Source organism: Wyeomyia smithii, chromosome 3, assembly GCF_029784165.1.
Source record: "Wyeomyia smithii strain HCP4-BCI-WySm-NY-G18 chromosome 3, ASM2978416v1, whole genome shotgun sequence".
NCBI classification, from domain to species: domain Eukaryota; kingdom Metazoa; phylum Arthropoda; class Insecta; order Diptera; family Culicidae; genus Wyeomyia; species Wyeomyia smithii.
This window is the reverse complement of record NC_073696.1, coordinates 77,472,360-77,494,159: the sequence shown is the minus strand read 5'-3', so window position 1 is coordinate 77,494,159 and position 21,800 is coordinate 77,472,360. Positions and strand designations below refer to the sequence as shown.

The 21,800-nt window shown below is 41.7% G+C and overlaps 1 protein-coding gene across 3 annotated transcripts in view; it reads left to right on the top strand.

The window, feature by feature from the left end:
* Positions 1 to 16,423, top strand: part of LOC129731155 (uncharacterized) — a 44,797-nt gene extending 28,374 nt beyond the window's left edge. Inside the window, exons 1-3 of one of the 3 annotated variants that reach the window (XM_055690943.1) lie at positions 12,464 to 12,676; positions 13,104 to 13,906; positions 13,967 to 16,423. In XM_055690943.1, coding sequence (XP_055546918.1) covers positions 12,615 to 12,676; positions 13,104 to 13,906; positions 13,967 to 15,231 — 2,130 coding nt within the window. In that variant the 5' untranslated portion in view covers positions 12,464 to 12,614 and the 3' untranslated portion in view covers positions 15,232 to 16,423. Of the gene's footprint in view, positions 1 to 12,463; positions 12,677 to 12,716; positions 12,738 to 13,103; positions 13,907 to 13,966 lie in introns of those variants that run through there. The other 2 variants (XM_055690946.1, XM_055690944.1) reach the window with 2 other exon arrangements.
* The last annotated feature ends 5,377 nt before the right edge of the window (positions 16,424 to 21,800 follow it).

The following is a 21,800-nucleotide window of genomic DNA, read 5'->3' as shown; positions in this document are numbered from 1 at the left end:
GGTTAATCTACTAAAAGCCACCAGCATAACGGGTGAAACCGGCACGAGATGACCGGTACTATTTTGTCTTTCCTCCTTTCAGCTGCTAACATCCTGGCGCTGTCGTGAAATTAACATCAACATGAACATGCATTTTTGCAAGGTTTTTTTCCGCTAGCAACAGCAATTGTAAAACATAAAATTCAACTAACCGCTTCTATTATAAAACTGCGAGGCACCAAAAGGTGCCAGTTGCCGATTTCTTGTTTACTGGTTTCCGTCCAGAATTCTAGCCATTTTAGTATTTTGCAGTAGCCACCAGCATCACGGGTCAAACCGGCACGAGATGACTGGTACTATTTTGTTTTTCCTCCTTTTAGCTGCTAACACGGAGCGTCCGTATGTACCCGGTACGGTTTAATAATGAAACTGATGGGATGAAATGTTCGAACGATACGTTTTATACCAAGGCTTCGTCAGATAAATAGAAAGAGGGATGGGCTACATAGATGATGGAATGGTAGAGACAAATGTTTCTTGAAGCTGCGCCGGCCGCTGTCATAATATTAACACCAACACAAACATGCATTTTTGCAAGGTTTTTTCCGCTAGCAGCAGCATTTGGTAAAACAGAAAATTCAATTTGCCGCTTCTGTAACAAAATTTAGAGGCACCAAAAGGTGTCAGTTGCCGATTACATTGTTGTTTTCTGGTTAATCTACTAAAAGCCACCAGCATAACGGGTGAAACCGGCACGAGATGACCGGTACTATTTTGTCTTTCCTCCTTTCAGCTGCTAACATCCTGGCGCTGTCGTGAAATTAACATCAACATAAACATGCATTTTTACAAGGTTTTTTTCCGCTAGCAACAGCAATTGGAAAACATAAAATTCAACTAACCGCTTCTATTATAAAACTGCGAGGCACCAAAAGGTGCCAGTTGCCGATTTCTTGTTTACTGGTTTCCGTCCAGAATTCCAGCCATTTTAGTATTTTGTAGTAGCCACCAGCATCACGGGTCAAACCGGCACGAGATGACCGGTACTATTTTGTTTTTCCTCCTTTTAGCTGCTAACACCGAGCGTCCGTATGTATCCGGTACGGTTTAATAATGAAACTGATGAGGTGAAATGTTCGAACGATACGTTTTATACCAAGGCTTCGTCAGATAAATAGAAAGAGGGATGGGCTACATAGATGATGGAATGGTAGAGACAAATGTTTCTTGAAAGCTGCGCCCCAAGTATGATGACAGTTCTATAAGGTATGCTATTCACGTCGATGCATTAGTATTAGTGATCGTTATGAACTTTTTCCAATTTTGTATGAAATTTGAAATGATTTTGCATTTTAAACTAAACTTATTGAACATTCTTTCCTGAAAAGTTATAGAAATGATGTTGAAACATGTTTTATTTGTGGGGAATACATAAACATGCTGCGGCTTAGGTAAAATATGCTGTTTTTCATCAATTTGCCGGTAACCTTTTTGCACTTTTCGTTTTTTTTCTTGTACTCTAATAGCGCTTCTAAATGGAGTCGCTTATGTTTCATACAGTAACAAAAGTCATGAGCTATGACAGTGACTAAGATTATGCTCCAACTATTAGAAATATAGCATTTTTATATATTATATTTCGACATATTGTCGCAACTTTTCACACTAAATCTAAATTAAAATCAATTTCTAGTGTGTTTCAACTGGAGATCCACTCTCCAACTAAAAAAACCAGTTATAAAACAACATAAAACGAGAAATTTCCAAAAATGTTCTGAATTCCATACAAAACGCGAAATTTTTCATAACGAGATTTGTTTGTGTGCGTGGATAGACAAAAATGTAGCATACCTTGTAGAACTGTCATCATACTTGGAGCTGCGCCGGCCGCTGTCATAATATTAACACCAACACAAACATGCATTTTTGCAAGGTTTTTTCCGCTAGCAGCAGCATTTGGTAAAACAGAAAATTCAATTTGCCGCTTCTGTAACAAAATTTAGAGGCACCAAAAGGTGCCAGTTGCCGATTACATTGTTGTTTTCTGGTTAATCTACTAAAAGCCACCAGCATAACGGGTGAAACCGGCACGAGATGACCGGTACTATTTTGTCTTTCCTCCTTTCAGCTGCTAACACCTAGCGCTGTCGTGAAATTAACATCAACATAAACATGCATTTTTGCAAGGTTTTTTTTCCGCTAGCAACAGCAATTGTAAAACATAAAATTCAACTAACCGCTTCTATTATAAAACTGCGAGGCACCAAAAGGTGCCAGTTGCCGATTTCTTGTTTACTGGTTTCCGTCCAGAATTCCAGCCATTTTAGTATTTTGCAGTAGCCACCAGCATCACGGGTCAAACCGGCACGAGATGACCGGTACTATTTTGTTTTTCCTCCTTTTAGCTGCTAACACCGAGCGTCCGTATGTATCCGGTACGGTTTAATAATGAAACTGATGAGGTGAAATGTTCGAACGATACGTTTTATACCAAGGCTTCGTCAGATAAATAGAAAGAGGGATGGGCTACATAGATGATGGAATGGTAGAGACAAATGTTTCTTGAAAGCTGCGCCGGCCGCTGTCATAATATTAACACCAACACAAACATGCATTTTTGCAAGGTTTTTTCCGCTAGCAGCAGCATTTGGTAAAACAGAAAATTCAATTTGCCGCTTCTGTAACAAAATTTAGAGGCACCAAAAGGTGCCAGTTGCCGATTACATTGTTGTTTTCTGGTTAATCTACTAAAAGCCACCAGCATAACGGGTGAAACCGGCACGAGATGACCGGTACTATTTTGTATTTCCTCCTTTCAGCTGCTATCACCTAGCGTCCGCATGTCACTGGTGCGGTTTTGGAATCAGAATGATGGGGCGCCGGCCGCTGTCGTAAAATTAACACCAACAAAAAGATGCATATTTGCAAGGTTTTTTCCGCTAGCAGCAGCATAAACATCGGAAACAGAAAGTGACAACAACAATAACAACAAAGTCAGATCGATTGTATCCGTTAGTGTCGACTGTGCTTGGAAAGAGAGGTAGTGATTGGCTGCGCGGTATGATTTAGACAATCGATATTAATTACCAATTTTTCAATAGTGTATCTCAAACAATAGTTTGTTTTTGTTACATAAATTTAACCGTAAAAGAATTTCTGATCGATTGATGCCAAAACCTCGAAAACCTGATTATAGATGACTGCAAAATAAGCGCTCAAAACCTGACCACTTTTCTCTGGTTTTCCATGGTTGAATTACTAGATTTTTAAATTCAGGGGCCTAACTTCGATATAGACGTTAGTCAACGTCAAAAAACGTTATATCGAGAATATATAAATGTTTGAGTTTGCCCTAGCATTCAATATTGTGATTCTTAGAATTATACGGACGTGTATCAGACTTAACCCTTGTTTTTTATATCCTTGTTTGGCTTGTTGTATCTTTAGCTGTTGAAGCTGACATAAAAAGCAACTCTATGAGATGATTTTGCTGTACGATAACACTCTGTCACGTGCTTATCGGGTTTTGAACACCGGTTTGAAAATACTGTCCGTGTGTCTCAGACTGAACAGCGTTACCTATATATTTTTACGAAATATAAGAACTCAGTGATTTATAGATGAAAACTTTGAAATTTTAATTGAGAAGATAGTACTGCGCTGCAATGACTGGGATAGCATTGTATATTTAGCGTGTATTTTCTTGAACTTTGCATTTCCGTCCATGTGCGAGTAAATGAGAATGCTTGCTCAATGTGCTTTGCGGTGACTAATGACCGTCAATAACTCTCTATAATAACCCACTTCCCACCTTGGTGCATGAGGTGGGGGTGTATAAATTCCAACCAGCAATCAGCAACTGGAAGTCGGCCAAAAAAGTTTCGTCTTGCGTCCAAAAAACTAGCGCAAAGCTGCTTAGTGAATTGAAAATGTGGGGGTTCAATACACCTTGCATACATGCATCATATTCGCTGCTGGCAGTGTCCTGGAAAATATATTACATGAACTATAAAAATATTACCAAAGTTAAGAAGGAACTTTTTTTAAATTTATTTATTTGGCGAGGCAGAATTCAGTTTAGTTTAACGGTGCCAGATACAAAAGGAATAAGAATAGGCAGCAGGGACTGTTGTTATACAATGTTATCTTCGAATAAATTATTTTGAACTGAAATATATTCTGAAGCTGTGCAATCTTCTACGATGACAACAGAATTTCTGATTTTCAACAGCAGTGAAACGAGATGAGAACAACGAGTAAAATTATTTGAACCATTGTTTTGCGTCGAATTTGCTGACAGGTTGGTAAACGACTGGGCAATGCGTACCAGTAGTACAATCCGTACTTGTTGGCACAAAATAGACCCCAGTGTGGTCCAGAGTAGAATACAGAAAAGTTCTTTTTACACGATTTTACGTACCCTGCAAAAAACAGCATTATTTGGAAAAACGTCGTAAAAAACCGCGTTGTTAGGAAAAACGTCGTAAAAAAGAACCGTGTAAAATAAAACCGTGTAAAAATGAAACTGTGTAAAAAACAGCCTACTATAGTCTGTTACCATTACTGTTACTTACTGTTATAATTTTACGCGAAGACGAAAAATCGTGAAAAAAACGTGTTATTTGAGAAAACGACGTAAAAAAAATCGCGTTATTTGGAAAATCGTCGTAAAAAAGAACCGTGTAAAATAAAACCGTGTAAAAAAAGACTTTACTGTACTAAGCAACTCCTATCCCTACCTCCACGTGGAACCGACTGGGATGCGAGCAACCAAGGAAAGATCAGTGAACCGGTGGGAACTTGGTCGTATGCTGACAGGAAAGGGGAGTTGTTCTTCTTGGAGAGCAGCTTGCCTGAGTGTCTGTTCCCCAGGTTAGGGCGACTGATCCTGCGCGGACGGCTGAACTATGAAATACGGTGTCTCGTCAGCTACCTCAAGATGGCAGCCTCGTAACGAGACTAGGCATTACGGCCCTAGTAATACAGCATGCTAAAACAAACATACTACGAACAATTCAGAGAATAATACGAACCGAAGCAATCAGTATAGACCTAGTCAAACGAAAAAGGACAACGATTGGAAACTTGGCACTTTGAATGTTAGGACTCTGCTCGAACCGGCACGCGCAGGCATCTTGGCCAGATAGGAAGGCAAAAGTGGAGGTAGCAGCCATACAAGAGGTGCGTTGGTCAAAAACGGTAGAATTTGAATTCCGGACGGTTGATCCGACCGCGGGCACTTCTTTCAAGTACGACATCTATTACAGTTGCGGCGACAGAGTGAAACGTGGCGTTGGTTTCATGCTACTAGGAAGGTGGAGGCATATTACTGACCAGATTCTTCAATTACAGTCAATCAGTGTACATGCCGATAAACGATGCAACCGACAGAGTAGTTCTATGAGCTCCTGGAGAAAATGTATGAAGAGTGCCCATAACACGAAAAGATCGTCATCGAAGATATAAACGCACAAGTCGGACGAGAGGAATTCTTTCGTCCCGTTATTGGTAGGGAAAGCCTTTACTCTACCACCAACGACGACGGTTTGAGGTTGGTAAACTTCGCCAGGGGAATAGCCATCTGTATTCATTTGTTTATTTATTTATTTATTTATTTGTTTGTACAGTCAACAGGTAGAAACAACCCCAATGACTAAAACTAGTACTAAAGTTAACAAGTAAAGACTAACTTAAACAGACAACACTCTCAAAAAGTTATTTCTGATTACACGTCTAGACAAATTAAAATCGAAACATTCAAAACAATTGTCGAAAACGCGACACATACCTACATTTCATCGGCTCGTGCATCCCGTAGTTCGTCCTGGATCTGCCTGAGCTAAGAAACGTATGGGACCGAAGAGCACGTCTACGGGTGTTTACGTCCAGACGACTGAGAAGCTCGGGACAATCTATATTGGAAGTTAGCAAGTCGCTGATAAAGCAGGCTTTAGTGACATCTCTTCTGACGTCGAGAGCATCCAGATGTATTAACCTGCAGCGCTCAGCATATCTAGGGAGGTTATTCCGGTCACGCCACGGCAAATGACGCAGCGCAAAACGTACGAACTTTCGTTGAACCGCCTCGATTCTATTGATTCCGTTTTGGTAATATGGCGCCCAAACGACGGCTGAGTACTCGAGCGTTGACCGTACTAAAGCACAATATAGAGCCTTCAAGCAGTACACATCCTAGAAGTATTTGCCAAATCGGAAGATGAATCCTAACTGAGATGATGCTTTCGAAACAACGTATAACACTTGATTTTTGAACGTTAGTGAAGAATCTAGAAGTACTCTCAGGTCTTTCACGGTGCTCTCGCGTTTTATCACAGTGTCGCTTAAGACGTAGTCGGTTAAGGCTAGCTGTCGCTTACGCCCAAAGGATATCACAGAGCATTTGGAAGCATTGAGGACCATTCGATTTGTCTTGCACCAAGCCGCAAAGACGTTCAGTTCATTTTGGAGAAAGAGGGCATCACTTGGTTTTTCAATAACATAACAAAGTTTCAGATCATCAGCGTTCCTCTGGCATTTCCTCTGGCATTTCAGAACGTAGTTTGCATCGTACATGTACAGCAGAAACAAGAATGGTCCGAGATGACTACCTTTTGGAACGCCGGATTTCATTTGAAATGGGAACGAAACATGATCACCTATTTTAACGGAAATGTTTCTGTTAGTCAGGTACGAGCGCAGCCTAGAAAGAAGACTACCGCCAATGCCTAATCTTTCAAATTTAGCCAAAACAATTTCATGATCCATTTTGTCGAATGCAGCAGAAAGATCTGTGTAAATTGCATCTACCTGCGACCCTTTTTCCATATGCCGTACGATGAAAGAGGTGAGTGATACAAGGTTATTGGCAGTGGTGGGCACCGCTAACCGAAAATTTAGCGACGCTAATCGCTAAGTCGCTAACCGGAAAATTTAGCTCGATAATCGCTAAACGCTAAACGCTAAACCCACCTTAGCGGAACTTTCGCTAATCGCTAATCGCTAACTTTTTAATATGTGAATAGTCATATCGCTATATTTATTGCTCGTGTTTAGTCAGATTTTGACCACTTTGATCTGTTTTGGTTAAACAAACGACAACAATTACTTTTTAAAGCTATTTACAGTAAGAGGTTCACGAAACGGTATTCATATTTGATTTTGTAAAAACAAGAATAACAAAAGTTATTTAGCTTGCATTGAAAAAAGATACTTTTAGGAATGTTTTCATAAAAATTCAATTATTATCTGAATCGAAAAAGTAGAACCAAAGTTGTCATAATTTCGAGCGCATTGCAATTTACCAAAGTTCTTGGTGTGCCGAAAATTCAATCTAGACCTTGTGCTTGTTCTTCAAAATGCTCCTGTGGCTTGAACGATAGCTGGAACTCCTTTCTAGGGTAAAAAAATGACAAAAGTAACTTTCGCAGTAAAGTATGTTCATCTTTCGAAGCAATTTACGTACGCCATCAGCAATTCACAGTTTTTCTAAATATTTCTATTGTCGCTTCTCTACAAAATTTAGCGAATTAGAAATTGCGTTTCGAAGGCCAAAATTTTAGCGACGCTAACAGTTTCGCTAACCAGCTCAAAAATTAGCGAAATCGCTAAATCGCTAACTGAATTTTAGCGTCGCTAATTAGCGAATTAGCGAATTAGCGAAATGGTGCCCACCACTGGTTATTGGTAGTGGAGCGTTTCGGAACGAAGCCATGCTGGTCTGACGAAATATACTGCGAGCATTTCTGTGTCAAAAAGCTCAGAACTATCAGCTCGAAACGCTTTGACGAAGCACACAAGGCGGCAATTCCTCGATAAATGGAAACGGTACGCTTACATCCTTTTTAGTGAACCGGAAAGACAAAAGAGTTTTTCCAGCAGCTTGGGAAGACACCATGAGTAAGCGAAGAATCGAAAATCACTGCTAACGGGGATGCAAGAGCATATATGCAGTTTTGAGGACAACGGCTGTAGTAAGCATTTTGCACGTCTGAACATTCCAAAGTACACCTGGAGACATCCCAATTGAGAGGCCTGCTCCCAGATCGACCACATGCTGATCGACGGTCGGCACTTTTCAGACGTCATAGATTTGCGGTGCTAGAATGCCGGATAGATGTAGCTAGAATGCCGGATAGCTACCCTGCAAAATTGGTGTTCGCTTCAAATCCGGCGGGAACGAGAAGGCGAGGGGCGCAACGAGCGAGATGGGTGGACCAGATGGAGCACGATTTGCAAAGTACCGGGTGCCCGCGGAACCGGAGGCAGACAGCCATGGACCGAGTGAATTGGCGGAAACACGTTATTCAGGCCATGTCTTAGGACGTACGGCCTTCTAAGTAAGTAAGTAAGATTTGCGGTGCTTTCGAGGGCCGAACATCGACTCGGATCACTATCTTGTGGCAGGCAAAATTCGCATCCGGCTGCCCTGCGTATTTAAATCGAGATCGGCGAGGAAGATACGTATGTACATCCAGAGGCTATCAGCGGAAAGAGTTACTGCAGAGTATACTTGGAAAGTTGATAAACGGATCGATGAACCAGCTGGAGTGGACCTGAACGAGCAGTAGATGCACGTCCATGATGTGGTCAGCGAAACAGCGCGTTAGTAATAACTAATCGTGTGGAAGAAATACCGGGAGGCTAGAGCTGTCGAAAAGAGGCTTCATTAACGGAATCAGGAACCGGACCATGCCAGTACCTGCCATGTGTAATGAAAGGGAGGGGAATTTGATTACCCATAAATTGCAGGTTGCCAGTCGTTGGAAGCAACATTTTGGAGTGGTGTTAAACGGTGAGGAAGGTAGGAGAGTCGTCGAGGGGGATAGAAGAATAGAAATTGGGAAGGGTAGATAAGCCATGGGTCCATCAACATTGGACGAGGTGAAGAATGCTTGCAAAGAGCTGGAGAGCCACAAAGCCGCTGGAAAGGCCGGATTACCGGCCGAGCTTTTCAAAGTCGGGAGCAAGCGGCTGTGTAGTGCAATTCATCAACTACCAACGGACTGTTTTTAAGGTGGCGGGAAAATCTGCGAAAAAACACCTGAGAAGAGAAATCAGGGTGTGGGGATGGACTAGGGGAAAGATGCTGGTGTAGTTACACTCCCTCAAACACCTACTGATCCCTGTCCCGACCCACTAAAACCCCTCCAGTCTCCAGCCCTGGCAGTTAGCTACCATTGGCGTGTTGGTGGTTGACCCGCCACACACGTTGCAGCTCCAGGACAATCTAGGAGGCGGCCGGACAGGCCGTGTCTCGGATGTCCGGGTAGTCGTACATCCTCCGGACTAGGTTGTCCGAAGTAGTGCCAAGCCCGCTCACAGACATCATGTCGCTTCTCACTTTTTCGAAACGGGGGCATACGAAGAAGACCTGCTCAGCAGTCTCCTCCTCCTCCACGCACTCGGGACTCATGGGGGACTTAGCGTATCCGAATCTGTGCATATATTACCTGAAGCAACCATGGCCTGATAGGATTTGTGTCAGATGGCAGTTCGCCATGGCGCCTCTTGACCCAACCGGATAAAAGCAAAGCCTTGGTGCTACATTCCGATTCGGAACTTGACCTGCTATTTACTATAGACAGACTTCGTAGCCAACCGTTAAGTGTACAGGACAATAACAGTCTCTCCCGAGTCAAGACTCAAGCCTACGACGACTGGCTTTTTAGGCCAGCATCGCACCTCGAGACCAGCTGAAGAGGCATCAACCCAACCGGATATCTCCGGTATAAGTCGGTTTGTCCATCTGCCCTTTGTGGAGTTAGACCATTCCCGCTGCCAGCGGAGCATCGGGAATGATATTCTGGTACCTCGTATGCCCCTTGTGCCACGTTAGTCGAAACATTCTCTGTCCTGCTTGATGGCTATGCTGATAGGCATCATGCCGGACAAGACACAGATTGCATCGTATGACACCGTACGATACGCACTCGCAACTCTCAGGCAAATGAGCCTGTAGGTACCTTCCAGTTTTCCGCGGTAACTGTAAGTACCTAGCGCTCTGGACCACACTGGCCCACCATACCCAAGTATGGACGAAACCACCCTGGCAAGAAGTTTTCGCTTGCTGCCATAAACCGCTGGGCTGTTGGACATCATACGAGATAGTGCTGAAATAGCCGGCATAGTCAACGTGGCTCCCGAACGTGAGCTTGACGTCCACCATAAATCCCAAGAGCTTCAGCGATCGCTTTGAGGTGATGGTGCTGTCTCCGACTCTGACCACCGCCTGCTGCTCCGATTTACGGTTGTTCACAACCGTGACCTCCGTCTTATGATACGCAAGCTTCAGTTGCCTGGAGAGCATCCAGTCCTCGACCTTGCGTATATAGTGCGCGGCCACCTCGATCGACACGCCGTAAACCTCCAGCAATCTGTCTTCTGCAAAGCCGACGATCACAACCCCTACAGAACTTAAGTTTCAACACTACGTCATACATGACATTCCACAAAACCGGACCCAGGATTGAACCTTGCGTTACTCCTGTGGTGATTGGGACGCACTTCTGACCCTCCTCCGTGTTGTAAACAAGTACTCGACACCGGTACATGGATGCTCCTGAGCGCGAGCGCTGTGGAGTCCCAACTGGCGCTATTGAAAGCATTCTTCACGTCGAGCGTGACGATTGCGCAATAGCATATTGCCCTTCTCTTACGCTGGAGTGCTACCTCCGACGTCTTGGTGACGAAGGATATGGCATCCAGCGTGGACCTGCCCTTCCGGAAGCTGAGCTGGTTACTTGCCAGATCGTGTACATTCTCCGTGTACCTCACCAATCTGTTGAGGATAATCCTTCCAATGGACTGGTTGGAAGGACTCATATGCCCTATCTACAAAAAAGGGCCTAGACTCGACTGTAGTAATTATCAAGGCATAACCCTCCTCAATTTCGTTTATAAAATTCTCTCCTGTATCCTTTCCAGCGACTGAGGCCGTTGCAGGAAGCCCTTGTTGGTGAATACCAATGTGGCTTTCGCGCGGGACAATATACAACGGACAAGATTTTCACCTTGAGACAGATCCTCGCCAAGCCGAGAACACGACTTGCGAACACATCATCTGTTTATGGACTTGAGGGTGGCGTACGATACAGCGAAACGCCATAGCTCATTAGCTGTGACAATCATGCTTGGACATGGTGTTCCAACAGAACTAATTAAACTTACATGCAACGCTTTCAGACGCGTTCGTGACGTTAGATGGTCTTAAGCAAGGTGACGGGCTCTCCGACTTGCTGTTCAACATAGCTTTAGATGGTGCAATACGAAGGGCAAATGTGCCGAGGAGCGATGGCTGGGGATACTTTTGAAGTGGTCGACGAATTTGTTTATCTTGGTACTCTCGTGACATGTGACAAAGAAGTGAGCCGCGATGTGAAAAGACGGATTGCGGCAGCGAATAGGGCTTATTACAGATTGAGTAGCCAGCTTATGAAATTTGCGCTCTACATGATTCTGATCCTCCCGGTGGCACTCTACGGACATGAATCGTGGACGTGGAAGGAGGCCGATCGACGAGGGCTTGGGGTCTTCGAGTGTAGAAGCCGGCGATCGATACTCGGTGGCAAACAAGAAAATGGAGCGTGGCACAGGCACATGAATCACGAGCTGTACGAAACACGCTGATATTGTCAAGCTGGTAAAAACGCTGATATTGTCAAGCTGGTAAAAAAAGCAGATTACAGTGGGCTGGCCACGTAGTAGAAAACCGAATAGACGCGCTCGATGTGTGCTTTCGACGAAGATGCCCAAGTAGCAAGTGTAGAGGAACAGCCCAAGACCGTGTTTTGTGGAGGCATATTCTAGATTCGGCATTGGATCTCAACGATCTGTCGCCATAAAAGTAAGTGAGTTGATACTTCTATCATACCGCAACGGGAAAAATGTTTATATGAAAAGTAAAATACTAGCTATTCTTAGATAAAAAATGAAAATCATGTGCAATTTTCATTTCCTCATACTACAGTAGACTATCGGACTAACTCGTTTTCTTCTGCAGGTTTTCTACGGCAAGTCTCCTGGACTACTAATTCTACAAACTCGTCTTATCTACGAACCAGTACTGAAAGTGTAAAATTTTGGTTGAAACAATATTAGTTTCGCATTTAACTGGAAAACTAGACGGTGACCTGGGGCAAGAGAAATGACCTAAACGCTTTGTTGGAGTTCTGACTGGGAGTTTTTCTTCTCCAAACCAATACATACATGCATAGCAATTCTATTCCAGCAAGTCAATTGTGTTTAATAATCACAATAGATACATGATATAGTTTTTGTTTCCATTTAGTGTTAAAGGAAAACAATAGAATAAAATAATGAAAATAAACAATTAGCTATTATTTATTATTGGTTTCCGCTTACCCCTATTTCCAATGGTTCGGTTAATTTGAAATGCTAATCTAACGGTTCATTTGACATGCTATTTTCAAATTATACTTATAGATAAAGCTTATACCTTGTTAGTTCTCTATATAGTTTATCAGTAGCTCAATTAGGCCACATCGTGTAGAATTGTGTATAGAAGCAGTATTTTTTTAGTTCTAATACAACATTACTAAAATTTCTCGATGACTGACTCTATAACTAAAAATTTTAGTGGTGTCGTGTAATCGATTATCGTAAATTAAAGTTACCTAATGCAGAATAAACGTAAACCAGGATTTAAAAACCTCTTTATGGTTTCTGGAAAATCTGTGAGGTACAAAAAGAACAAATTTATAAAAATTGCAGTTGCAGTACAGTTATAGAGTATTTACTATGTAAGCACACAATTTCGCGGAAAGCCATTTTTACAATCATTCAACTACTCCAATACTGTCGTCTTTATGCTGCCATGCATTATTCATCATTTTATGTTCGTGCACTATCGAATCTTCTAAAATAGAAGCAATTTCAAAATAAAAAATCTTTTGTTCTCAACTGTTATTAATTGTTGATCAAGCTACCTTGTAAACTTTGAGGAGAAAACAAGATTGGGAGATTGCGGTTTCGAGGCCCATCCTATTGATATCATTGCAATTGACCAAGCAGGCTGCAACGCAGTCAGTTTGAACTTAAAAAAAAAAAGTTTGAAGAAAGATGTCGGTCAGACGCAATTCTATCTAACACTTCCGTTTTCTTTGCAGAAGTATGTCGAAGAGCATCGATTACCGAACACTGATAGCACGTGGCAGTCCGGCTCGCAGCATGCACAACATTAGGATTCCTTCGCGTAAAGCTCGTTTCAAGCTGGCTTTGATCTTGGTTAGTATTCTGCTGCTATTTCTGTATAGCATCAGTTTGCCGTCGTGGATCTATGGTGGCGGTACGGGTAATCCTTACTGGGAGGATGCATTCATCACCAAGGACGACGAGCAGCATTTCAACTACAACAGTTCGTACTTTGTCAACACACCTGGCTGTAAAATGCCCAGCCTGCCGATAATGGATGACCACATTCAGAAGTATGTTGAGCCGGTGGAACGATTGAATTGTACTCCAGCATTGATCCAAAGTGATAGCAGCTCAATTTGGTTCCAACTATCTGAACAGGATGTCGAGAGGTATTACGATTTGGTCAACGCAAGCATGATTCAGTGTTGTTACAGGCCGTTCGAGCGTCGATCAAATAACAGAGTTAAAGTTGTGGGAGTAGAGCATTGCTTTGATTACGGAGAACGAGCTCCGATCAACAGCGAGTTCATTGCAGTTATTTGTACGCACTCAAGTAGAAAGAAATTCGTATTCTATAGGGATTATTTTGCATTTGTACCATTGAAACCCAAAGTTGAGGAGCGATGTACGAGGCTAAAAAATGATCTGAAGGCTATACGCGAGCCAAACAAGGATGAGCTAGGAGTAATGATCCTTGGCATTGATAGCGTTTCAAGACTGAACTTCCACCGGCAAATGCCTCAAACTGTTGAGACAGTGATTGAACGATTGAAAGGTAATTGTATCCACTAGTGAAACGTGACTTACAATTTAGCTTAATTTTCCTCTATTACAGGAGTGGAAATGTTCGGTTACAATAAAGTCGGTGACAACACTTATCCAAATCTCGTTCCAGTTCTAACGGGTTTGGATTTGGATGAACTAGCAGCAGCATGTCTTCCGAATAGTACTTCTAATAGTACTTTTGATTTATGTCCTTTTGTATGGCACAAATTTGCTGCTGTTGGCTATCGGACGTTCTACGCCGAAGATAGTAGTACACTAGAAACGTTCAACTACCTGAGAAAGGGCTTCCATGACCAACCAACTGATTATTATTTGAGAAATTTCTTCCGGCAAGCGGAATCATCGATTGGTTATAACAAGAAAGTGAATTCTAAGTTATGTCTTGGTGGAAGAAATCCTACGGAAATTCTGGTGGACTATGCCAAGAAGATCGTTGTTGCAATGGCTGATCGGTTAAGTTTTGCCCTTTTGTGGGCTTGCACAGTCACCCATGATATGCTGAACTATCCCTCATTGATTGATGGAGACTACAAAAGTTTACTGGTGCACATGGAGAAAGAAAAATTTCTGGAAAATAATGCTATCGTTTTGCTTAGCGACCACGGCATACGTTGGGGTAGCTACCGCAACACATATCAAGGTATGATGGAAGAGAGGCAACCATTTTTGTTTATCATTCTGCCTAAATGGTTCCAACAGAAATATTCGATAGCGTACCGCAATTTGCGTAAAAATCGTCAGCAGTTGACGTCTCATTTTGATCTGTATGAAACGCTAAAAGACTTAGCGCATTTGTCATCGTTAACGCCTGCAGCAATCAAGAGGCGTTCCTTAGAGCTACTAGAGACTAAGCCTACACCGCGGGGCATCAGTCTTTTTCTACCGATCGCACCAACTCGAACATGTGAAGACGCCGGAATAGCTGCGCATTGGTGCACCTGCCATGACCATAAACCTATTGCAACCAATGACTACCGTGTAATCACCGTGACGCGTTTCGCGGTGAAAAGTTTGAATCAAATGCTGAAAAAGTACCCGCAGTGCAGTGCTTTACATTTATACACGATAGAAGATGCAACTTTGGGCATTTCAACCGAGGAGATAATATCAAAAAAACCTACCAATCACTTCAGTGACATTAGTGTTCGATTCGTAACGAAGCCTGGTGGGGCGGAGTTTGAAGCTACGATTCGAATCGATTCCAATAATCAAAGCTCATTAACGGGAAGTGTGAGTAGAACAAATCTTTACGGGAAGCAGAGCTACTGCGTAGACGATTATCGGATGAAGCTGTATTGTTTTTGTGCTAGATAGAAATTGTTGGTTTATTGCTGAACCACTCGACATCCGATCAGTTTCAGGTGACGGTGGTGATAAATGTGATTTTTTTTGTGATTGGATGGTAGACTGTACTCAAGAATTGTGCTTAGTTTACACTAGCGATTTGCAGCAAGTATGTTTCAAACAATACTTTCACCTCAAATTCTACAAAGACCAAAATGAAAAAGATCAATAATCCTTTGCAATGACAGGTACGAAACCTATTCTGATGTCGAAGCGTACATCTTCATATAGACTGTTAAAAGACATTCAATTATTTTAGTAACGCTTGGTCACCGCGATATGAGTCTCATTAGGCCTTAGTTATCAAATTTTCTGAGTTGTAAAAATAGTTGTGCGTTCGTTTAGATATGTAAATTATTTCAGAACAAAACTGTAATTTATAAGTTTAGAACAATATAACTTCTTCAAGTTTATCTCGGATACGAACCACGTTGTCTGAAATTTATTATTTCAACTGTAACGAACTGTAGCTTTTCCATATTCAACTCATCGTTCACAAACTGAAACAATAATACTTATCAATGTTGTGTTACTCATTAAGTTTGTTGAAATAGATTGACTGGTCGTATTTGATAATCGATGTGAGAAGTTGACACTCTGCATTCTTTGAACTAAATAAACTTTGTTGGATCAAAACGATAGAAACACCAGCTGGTTTAAGTTTGTTGAAGCACAAATATGGATATTGTGACGATTAATATTTTCTAATGTAGATTTCATCAATGCCTGTCGCTACACTCTCATCTACTAATAGTTAATATCTCGTTTTACTAGACAGCATACCAATGTACCAGCGTATTTAAATTTCGTATGACAAGATCGAATTGAGTTTTGAGTAGATTCTTAATTTACCTCAATAAACTAATCAAGCAATACACTTCAACTGACACCAATTCGAGTGGATAGCATAGGTGAATCTTTAGAATGCCAAAAACGTCTTCTATCACATGAGATAATAAAACGTTGATATCACAGATTTGTTAATCAACGTGTCATGAACAAGAAATAAGACTCTTAAAGACGAAATTTTTTTCCGGCTTGGAACTTGAATGACATATAACATTTAATTTCAGAAAAGAAATAATACGCTTTGATTGAGGAGAGGTTCTTAAGTGATACGATATTTTTGTTTAGAACAATAATAAATATTTTTTGTATACAACAGTGTGTTGATAAAAACATTTATCCGAATTGTGTCGATCATCTGCTATTTTAAGTTTGTTTTTCCATAGTTCTTAAAGTTTAAAGTAGCCTTGGTGCTACATTCCGATTCGGAACTCGACATTCTGTTTATTTATACACAGACTTCACAGCCTGTTTTGTGTACAGGACAATTGTGGGGCTAGCGCTACGATCCTACTGACACTAACAGTCTCTCTTAAGCCGAGACTCGAACCTACAACGACTGGCTTGTTAGGCCAGCATCGTACCTCGAGAATATGAGCAATTTTCGCTGAAACCGTCCCACTGGTGACACGAGGTTTTAAAAAAGGATATTTTTTTTATCCAAATGATTCAAAGTAGTTAAAAAAAGAGGGGAGAACGCTTTGGTTAATCCATATTGAAGGAACCTTCGGGCACCAAGGGGTCGAACGGTTTTCAGGAAAATGGCGTTTTGAGCTATTTTTGTTTTTGACGTTGACTAACGTCTATATCGAAGTTAGGCCCCTGAATTTGAAAATTTAGTAATTCAACCAGGGAAAACCAGAGAAAAGTGGTCAGGTTTTGAGCGCTTATTTTGCAGTCATCTATAATCAGGTTTTCGAGGTTTTGGCATCAATCGATCAGAAATTCTTTTACGGTTAAATTTATGTAACAAAAACAAACTTTTGTTTGAGATACACTATTGAAAAATTGGTAATTAATATCGATTGTCTAAATCATACCGCGCAGCCAATCACTACCTCTCTTCCCAAGCACAGTCGACACTGACGGATACAATCGATCTGACTTTGTTGTTATTGTTGTTGTCACTTTCTGTTTCCGATGTTTATGCTGCTGCTAGCGGAAATAACCTTGCAAATATGCATTTTTTTGTTGGTGTTAATATTACGACAGCGGCCGGCGCCCCATCATTCTGATTCCAAAACCGCACCAGTGACATGCGGACGCTAGGTGATAGCAGCTGAAAGGAGGAAATACAAAATAGTACCGGTCATCTCGTGCCGGTTTCACCCGTTATGCTGGTGGCTTTAGTAGTAAATGGCTACTGCAAAACACTTAAATGGCTGGAATTCTGGACGGACTAACCAGGAAACTATAATCGGCAACTGGCACCTTTTGTTGCCTCGAAATTTTGGTACAGAAGCGGCTAATTGAATTTTCTGTTTTACCAAATGCTGCTGCTAGCGGAAAAAACCTTGCAAAAATGCATGTTTGTGTTGGTGTTAATATTACGACAGCGGCCGGCGCAGCTTTCAAGAAACATTTGTCTCTACCATTCCATCATCTATGTAGCCCCGCCTTCTTTCTAATTATCTGACGAATCCTTGGTATAAAACGTATCGTTCGAACATTTCACCCCATCAGTTTCACTACTAAACCGTACCGGATACATACGGACGCTCGGTGTTAGCAGCTAAAAGGAGGAAAAACAAAATAGTAACGGTCATCTCGTGCCGGTTTGACCCGTGAAGCTGGTGGCTACTGCAAAATACTAAAATGGCTGAAATTCTGGACAAAAACCAGTAAACAAGAAATCGGCAACTAGCACCTTTTGGTGACTCGCAGTTTTATAATAGAAGCGGTTAGTTGAATTTTATGTTTTACAATTGCTGCTGTTAGCGGAAAAAAACCTTCCAAAAATGCATGTTTATGTTGATGTTAATTTCACGACAGCGCTAGGTGTTAGCAGCTGAAAGGAGGAAAGACAAAATAGTACCGGTCATCTCGTGCCGGTTTCACCCGTTATGCTGGTGGCTTTAGTAGTAAATGGCTACTGCAAAACACTTAAATGGCTGGAATTCTGGACGGACTAACCAGGAAACTATAATCGGCAACTGGCACCTTTTGGTGCCTCGAAATTTTGGTACAGAAGCGGCTAATTGAATTTTCTGTTTTACCAAATGCTGCTGCTAGCGGAAAAAACCTTGCAAAAATGCATGTTTGTGTTGGTGTTAATATTACGACAGCGGCCGGCGCAGCTTTCAAGAAACATTTGTCTCTACCATTCCATCATCTATGTAGCCCCTGCTTCTTTCTAATTATCTGACGAAGCCTTGGTATAAAACGTATCGTTCGAACATTTCACCCCATCAGTTTCACTACTAAACCGTACCGGATACATACGGACGCTCGGTGTTAGCAGCTAAAAGGAGGAAAAACAAAATAGTAACGGTCATCTCGTGCCGGTTTGACCCGTGATGCTGGTGGCTACTGCAAAATACTAAAATGGCTGGAATTCTGGACGGAAACCAGTAAACAAGAAATCGGCAACTGGCACCTTTTGGTGCCTCGCAGTTTTATTATAGAAGCGGTTAGTTGAATTTTATGTTTTACAATTGCTGCTGTTAGCGAAAAAAAAACCTTGCTAAAATGCATGTTTATGTTGATGTTAATTTCACGACAGCGCTAGGTGTTAGCAGCTGAAAGGAGGAAAGACAAAATAGTACCGGTCATCTCGTGCCGGTTTCACCCGTTATGCTGGTGGCTTTAGTAGTAAATGGCTACTGCAAAACACTTAAATGGCTGGAATTCTGGACGGACTAACCAGGAAACTATAATCGGCAACTGGCACCTTTTGGTGCCTTGAAATTTTGTTACAGAAGCGGCTAATTGAATTTTCTGTTTTACCAAATGCTGCTGCAAGCGGAAAAAACCTTGCATAAATGCATGTTTGTGTTGGTGCTAATATTACGACAGCGGCCGGCGCAGCTTTCAAGAAAAATTTTTCCTTACCATTCCATCACCTATGTAGTCCCTCCTTCTTTTTATTTATCTGACGAAGCCTTGGTATAAAACGTACCGTTCGAACATTTCACCCCATCAGTTTCATTACTAAACCGTACGGCTACATACGGACGCTATCTTGAAAGAATTCTGGACGGACTGACCAAAAACATGGATATATTCGGCACCTGGCCCCTTTTGGTGCCTCGAAATTTTGTTACAGAAGCGGCTAATTGAATTTTCTGTTTTATTACAAAATGTTGCTGCTAGCGGATAAAACCTTGCAAATATGCATCTGTTTGTTGGTGTTAATTTTACGACAGCGGCCGGCGCCCCATCATTTTGATTCCAAAACTGCACCAGCGACATGCGGACGCTAGGTGATAGCAGCTGAAAGGAGGAAAGACAAGAGTACCGGTCATCTCGTGCCGGTTTTACTCGTTATGCTGGTGGCTGTTAGTAATAAATGGCACTGCAAAATACTAAAATGGCTGGAATTCTGGACGGACTAACCAAAAACAAAAATATATTCGGCACCTGGCCCCTTTTGGTGCCTCGAAATTTTGTTACAGAAGCGGCTAATTGAATTTTCTGTTTTACCAAATGCTGCTGATAGCGGAAAAAATCATGCAAAAGTGCATGTTTGTGTTGGTGTTAATATTACGACAGCGGCCGGCGCAGCTTTCAAGAAAAATTTTTCCTTACCATTCCATCACCTATTTAGCCCCTCCTTTTTTTTTATTTATCTGACGAAGCCTTGGTATAAAACGTACCGTTCGAACATTCCACCCCATCAGTTTCATTACTAAACCGTACCGGCTACATACGGACGCTATCTTGAAAGAATTCTGGACGGACTGACCAAAAACATGGATATATTCGGCACCTGGCCCCTTTTGGTGCCTCGAAATTTTGTTACAGAAGCGGCTAATTGAATTTTCTGTTTTATTACAAAATGCTGCTGCTAGCGGAAAAAACCTTGCAAATATGCATCTGTTTGTTGGTGTTAATTTTACGACAGCGGCCGGCGCCCCATCATTTTGATTCCAAAACTGCACCAGCGACATGCGGACGCTAGGTGATAGCAGCTGAAAGGAGGAAAGACAAGAGTACCGGTCATCTCGTGCCGGTTTTACTCGTTATGCTGATGGCTGTTAGTAATAAATGGCACTGCAAAATACTAAAATGGCTGGAATTCTGGACGGACTAACCAAAAACAAAAATATATTCGGCACCTGGCCCCTTTTGGTGCCTTGAAATTTTGTTACAGAAGCGGCTAATTGAATTTTCTGTTTTACCAAATGCTGCTGATAGCGGAAAAAATCATGCAAAAATGCATGTTTGTGTTGGTGTTAATATTACGACAGCGGCCAGCGCAGCTTCCAAGAAAAATTTCTCCTTACCATTCCATCACCTATGTAGCCTTGGTATAAAACGTACCATTCGAACATTTCACCCCATCATTTTGATTCCAAAACCGCACCAGTGACATACGGACGATACGGATTTTTGTTATAAAGGTTTACAGCTATAGTAATTTGCTAGCAGTTTCGTCTAGTGCTAAAACGAACATATTGAGAATCTTCGCAATGTCTCGACACATGAACATGATCTATAAGCGCAATTCTCAGAAGCGTGCGAAGGATCGGCAGAAGACGATTTCTCCGAAGGTACGAAGAACGATTGCTGGGCAAGAACGAGATCAAGACGACATGCTAGAGGTTAAAGGTAATACGCTTTCAACTGATTGGGACGCTGGAGAAGGACCTTCGACTCGAGGTAGGAAATTCAATTCAGTTTATAATGAGGTCAGCAAGTTTTCACAACTGCATATACTTGTCGCTGTTATAACATGTTTTCCAGCATATAAATTTGATAATATCTATATTATACTCGGTTTTTGTACCTCTTATTCACAGTAAGGCAGTAATGTATAGCTCTACTTACGGCTGTACATTGGCCTACCCGATCAAACGATTATAACAAACGGGTAACACAAACATATCTGAACTTGATAGAAATAACAAAGCCTGTAATATTTTTGATATGCCAGATTGGTAAAAAGTACAAAATTATATCAAATTCTGTTACCATACACTTGAATGTTCAAAAGTGTGTTTTGACGTTGACTAACGTCTATATCGAAGTTAGGCCCCTGAATTTGAAAATCTAGTAATTCAACCAGGGAAAACCAGAGAAAGTGGTCAGGTTTTGAGCGCTTATTTTGCAGTCATCTATAATCAGGTTTTCGAGGTTTTGGCATCAATCGATCAGAAATTCTTTTACGGTTAAATTTATGTAACAAAAACAAACTATTGTTTGAGATACACTATTGAAAAATTGGTAATTAATATCGATTGTCTAAATCATACCGCGCAGCCAATCACTACCTCTCTTCCCAAGCACAGTCGACACTAACGGATACAATCGATCTGACTTTGTTGTTATTGTTGTTGTCACTTTCTGATTCCGATGTTTATGCTGCTGCTAGCGGAAAAAACCTTGCAAATATGCATCTTTTTGTTGGTGTTAATATTACGACAGCGGCCGGCGCCCCATCATTCAGATTCCAAAACCGCACCAGTGACATGCGGACTCTAGGTGATAGCAGCTGAAAGGAGGAAATACAAAATAGTACCGGTCATCTCGTG